Here is a 5,672-nt window from a genome sequence, read left to right on the forward strand (position 1 = left end):
ATATATATATATATATACAAGATTGTCAAAAGTTTGGAAACATTACTATTTTTAAAGTCTCATGCTCATCAAGCCTGCATTTATTTGATCAAAAATACAGAAAAAACAGTAACATTGGGAAATATTAATACAATTTAAAATAACTAGTTTCTAGTTTCTAAATAGTTTCTAATTTAATATACTTTAAAATATAATTTATTTCTGTGATGCAAAGTTGAATTTTCAGCATCATTAATTCAGTCTTTGTCACATGATCCTTCAGAAATAAATATTTTTTTCTTTTTCAGCCTTAAGCTACATGTCCAAAAACAATGTAGTACTATGGCATCTAAAATGTGCTCTTTACTGTGAAGTGAACTTTATCAAATCTGTTGCTTTAAATGTTCTTTGTTTTAGTTTTTTGTTTTATTTTTTGTATAAGAGACAGTTATTTGTATGAATCTGTTTTGTTAGATATTCAAACCCCAACACTCACAAATAAGTGTAGGTACAATCACAGGACACTGGACAGGTGGAGTTACTTCCAGTTCCATATATTATGTCTATGGTTACTTCCCATCTACTGTAGGAAAAGGGCGATCGTTTATTTGCCCCGAGCCCCCGAATGCCTGTAAGCGCGTGACCTGCAGCCTCGTGAACGAGTCTGGGCTGCAACCGGAAGTGATCTAATTCCTGACCCGTTCCAAGCGGCCCGAAAGATTCGGGGGGGATTTCTATGGTAAGTAATGATGTTTGTCTGATATTTCATCTAATTTATCCGGTACTTTTAGATTATATTTTAATAACTTTTTGTTTTTGCGTGTAGTTATTAGCTTTTTACCAGTAACTTCGTGTTTTCTTTAAAGAAATGGAGATAACAAGCTAGTGTGCTAGTTTAGCTCTTTAGCTCCTGTAGCTATCTGTTTTCTATGAGTAACTTTAAATGAAACAATTTATTTTCTTCGCATTCAGTTACGAATCATGTTTATACACAAACAAATATATACAGGAATTGACATGACTCAAATCTACTTGGTTTAAGTGAAAAATCCCAGCAGGTTTGGGTGTGACGTCATTAAATCCTGTCCCGTTGTGCGATGAACCATGATAGAGAAGTTAACATGCTTTAATGTTTTACAATTAATCAATTTGTCCATGCGTTACATTTAAGGTTAATGGAATATTTGAGGTGATATGCACTGCCCCACGTTGAAAACGTCCATACATTTTATATATATATATATATATATATATATATTTGACGGTTTAATTCATCTTCTAAAGAAATGTCACATTGTCACTGTGTTCATACACATTTCATAAACACTCTAAAGAATGATAGTGGTGTGTGTGTGTGTGGGTTTGCATTAGATTCCTATGTCATTAATCCCCTGAAAGAAACTGAATATTAGTTTGTGTGTCCTTCATCACCATTCATTCCCATCCCTGTCTGATTTTCAGGAAGAGATGTCAGGAGAAAGTGTGGTGAGCTCGGCTGTGCCGGCAGCTACAACACGGACCACCTCCTTCAAGGGGTCTAGTCCCAGTTCCAAATACGTAAAGCTGAATGTTGGGGGAGCGCTGTACTATACCACCATGCAGACCCTGACCAAGCAGGACACCATGCTGAAGGCCATGTTCAGTGGCCGTATGGAGGTCCTCACAGATAGTGAAGGTAGCTGTACTGTTATAGCTGCCTGAAGAAGTATTCAAGTAGAATGATGAAGCATATGGATGCAAATGTGGGGTTCTGCAGCGTCCAGGTCTCACTTTTTTTAACCTCTGATCTTTCTCCAGGCTGGATTCTGATTGACAGGTGTGGGAAGCACTTTGGGACCATCCTGAACTACCTCAGGGATGGAGTTGTCCCGTTACCTGAGAGCCGGAGGGAGACGGAGGAGTTACTGGCAGAGGCAAAGTATTACCTGGTGCAGGGTCTGGTTGATGAGTGTCAGGCAGCATTACAGGTAGAGTATACATGCTATAGAGAGACTGCATTAAGGCAAGAGAAACCTGAGAGATTTGTGTTCCTCCATTTATTCACATATACACCAACAGGCAAAAATTTTGGAACAGTTACGATTTTTAACTTTCATTAAAAAAAAGTATCTTATGCTCAGCAAGGCTGCATTTTTTTCAAATGCATTTTTTTTTTTCTATTCAAAAATACAGTAAAATAACTTTGTGAAATATTATTACAATTTTAAAAAACTGATTTCTGTTTTACCCACATAATAATATCATTAATGCCGAAAACAGTTCTTGCTGCATAATCTTCTTTTTTTTTTGGCTTCTTTGATGAATAGAAAGTTCAAAAGAACAGCATTTATTTGACATAGAAATCTTTTACTGTATCTTTTGATTCATTTATGTATCCTTGCTTAATAAAAGTATTATTATTATTATTATTTTTTTTTTTTTTAAATCATACTTGCCTCAAACTTTTGAGTGGTAGTCTATCACGGTTTCCACAAAAATATTAAGCAGCAAAATCTACATTTTCTACATTGATGATAATAATAAGAAATGTTTCTTGAGCACCAAATCAGCATATTAAAAACATTCTGAAGGATTATGTGACACTGAAGTAATGGTTTCTAAAAAATTCATCTTTGCCATCACAAAAATAAATTACATTTAAATATATATTCAAATAGAAAAGTTATTTTAAATTAACATTTTAACTTAATAATATTACATTTGAAATGAATATTTCACAATATTTTTGTTTTTATTCTATTTTTTGATTAAATAATTGCAGCCTTGAATAAAATAAATATATATTTTTATTAAAATAAATAAAAGCTCAAACATGCTTGCGTGACATGCGAGAACGAACTTCATTGGTTTCTTGCATATCAAGCAAGCACGTTTTAGCGGCCATTTACTATATTTGGTGTGCTCTGTGTGTCGATGTTTATATGTGAATAAAAGCCTAAATTATATCTGTGTATCATATAAATCGATCACGTCTCTTAAAAAGACAGATTAAACCACTAATTTTTTTTTTGAAGTGACAAATTTTTGGTGTAATTGACCAAAACACATCTTTCAGGTTTCATTAAAAATATCTTAATTTTTGTTTTGAATATGAATGAAAGTTTAATGGGTTTGAAATGACATGAGTAAATGATGACAGAATTTTTATTTTTGGGTGAACTAACATATTCCATAATTCCATAACATATTAATAACATTTTGGATTTAAAAACATTTTCAGAACAAAGATGCGTATGAACCATTCTGTAAAGTTCCACTGGTGACATCATCTAAGGAAGAACAGAGGCTTATTGCCACTGCTAATAAGGTACAAATGCTTCACAATGTCGATCTTAAAGAAATTGTATTTGCTTATGCCCACAACAGAACCTTGACTTGTCTTTCTGTGTGTTTGCAGCCTACAGTCAAACTGCTGTACAACAGGAGTAACAATAAATATTCATATACAAGGTAAAATTAGCTGAATTTCTTACAAGGTTTAGGTTGCTGGGACACATACTGTTGAGCTTTCACCTGATCGATTTGCCCTTTCTCTTTGTAGCAACTCTGATGACAACATGTTGAAGAACATCGAGCTGTTTGACAAGCTGTCTCTGAGGTTCAACGGCCGAGTGCTCTTCATCAAGGATGTGATTGGTGATGAGATTTGTTGCTGGTCTTTTTACGGCCAGGGCAGGAAGATTGCAGAGGTGTGCTGCACCTCAATAGTCTACGCTACTGAGAAGAAGCAGACAAAGGTAAAGAGTGATCAGTCTTCCACATAAAAAAAAAAAAAAAATTTGCGGGTTGTAAAAAGTCTCAATTTGCCCTTCCACAAATTAAGGGCTTAAATTAGAGCAGAAATTCTTAAATGAATGATGTCATGGCATTAAATGCTGCATGCACTGCAAAAATGTATAGCTTCCTTAGTATTTTTGTCTTGTTTTCTAATACAGATATCTGTCAGTGGAGTATGAAAACTTTAGATTTTTCTGAACCCATTGGCAGCTATTTGCTCATTTTAATCATTAACACTTAATTTATTTGCTTCTTAAATAAATGTATCTTCATTTAAGAATCTTTAGACATTTGTTCTGGAAAACAAGATAAAAATACTGAGGAAGAACATTACTTTTTTGCAGTGTGATACAGTAAGTAATTTCCATATTCTAGTGGTTGGGAGTAGAGGTATTCAAGCCTTTAGCTATTTTTTTGTAAAATTAATTTAAAAAGTAATGGAGATCTGTTAGAAGTTGTATTTTTAAACTTAGAAGTGTTGCTAATACTACTCATTGTGTGCTTCCTAGACATTTATATAACATAGTGACGTATTGTTCCCTTTAATTTATTCAGTAAATTTTCTTAACTTGGTTTCTTTAATAGGTTTTACCTGCAGAAACCTGTTTTTATTTAAAATCAGAAACAGAACTGGCATCTAAAATATTGTAGGTTTATGTCCCTCACATTTTTTAATGCTTCCCTCGATCACAGGTTGAGTTTCCAGAGGCTCGCATCTATGAAGAGACCCTCAACATCTTGCTGTATGAGTCTCAAGATGGCCGAGGACCAGACAATGCACTGCTGGAGGCCACAGGGGGCGCTGCAGGTCGTTCCCACCACATCGACGAGGACGAAGAGAGGGAGCGCATTGAAAGAGTGCGGAGGATCCATATCAAGCGTCCCGATGACCGCACTCACCACCACCAGTGACCCTGCAGTTTCACCACATTTCAGTGCCTTAACAACTACCAGCGCTTCAGATACGCTCCTGTATTTGCACACGGACACGTCAGTTAAGTTTATACTGAGTCTGCTTTCTTAGAGAGACAAAGGAATACTAGTTAGCATTGATAATGTTATATAAATTTGGCATATAGGGCAGTGCAGCATTGACACCTCCTCAAACGGCAGTTGTGCATTTGAGGACCTTACTAAAAAGTTATGGGATGGTGTTAGTGTGAACAGAAGGGTAGTTTTACTGCATTCATGACATTCCTTTAACGTTTTGCCCTATTTGCTATTTATAAAGCAAGTTACAATGAATATATCAAGTTGATCAGCTAAACTGTCATTTAATTTGTAGATTTGCAGCTAATGAATATTATCAGAATTGAGTTGTTAGCCATAGTATTCTTGTCCATTTTTGTCATTTATTGTTTGTTTTTTTCTGTTTGATTGAAGACTGTAGGGTTCCTGGTGCCTTATAGATTAATACTGTGCTTTTGAGTGTTTTTGTTTTGCGTGTTGTCATAGATGTTGGATTTTTGTTTTTTGAGTTTAGTTTATCCCCAAATAATTGTTTTTGTTTGCTTTGGCGCTTTGAATGGAAGTGTTGGAGCAAGCATTTGACAGTGCTGATAGTGTCTTACTGAGATATTATGGATTTTCAATCCAGACCAGAGCTCCCCTATATTACACTCAGAGGAGAGTGGCATAAAAATTCTTAATCTGTAAAAAAAAAAAATTATTATGCTTGTGCAAAAATATTTGTGCAAACTGTCACTTGTGCTTAATCTCAGCGGATTATCTGTGCTGGATTTTTGAGAGGTCTATATGAGTTTGGTCAATAGAGGGCAGTGTAGTGTTATGGTTCTTTAACTCGTGTACATGAGGCACTTTTAGATGATCAAACCCAGAAGTCAGCAAGTTTTCTATGCCCTTTGAGCTACAATCAGTAAACTACTAGAGTGAACTCAGATTATGCTTTTAAATAC

The 5,672-nt window shown here is 35.0% G+C and overlaps 1 protein-coding gene across 1 annotated transcript; it reads left to right on the plus strand.

Annotated features, from left to right (window-relative positions):
* Window positions 1-594: 594 nt before the first annotated feature.
* kctd10 (potassium channel tetramerization domain containing 10) lies at window positions 595-5,634 on the plus strand. Its single transcript, XM_056263858.1, has 7 exons — window positions 595-718; window positions 1,441-1,654; window positions 1,777-1,946; window positions 3,200-3,286; window positions 3,377-3,429; window positions 3,521-3,716; window positions 4,450-5,634. The coding sequence occupies exons 1-7, from the start codon at window positions 716-718 to the stop codon at window positions 4,666-4,668; spliced, it is 942 nt and encodes a 313-aa protein (XP_056119833.1). The 5' UTR covers window positions 595-715; the 3' UTR covers window positions 4,669-5,634.
* Window positions 5,635-5,672: the final 38 nt, after the last annotated feature.

Source organism: Rhinichthys klamathensis, unplaced genomic scaffold (assembly GCF_029890125.1).
Source record: "Rhinichthys klamathensis goyatoka isolate OS25496 unplaced genomic scaffold, OSU_Roscu_1.1 h1tg000210l_1, whole genome shotgun sequence".
In the NCBI taxonomy this organism is placed as follows: Eukaryota; Metazoa; Chordata; class Actinopteri; order Cypriniformes; family Leuciscidae; genus Rhinichthys; species Rhinichthys klamathensis.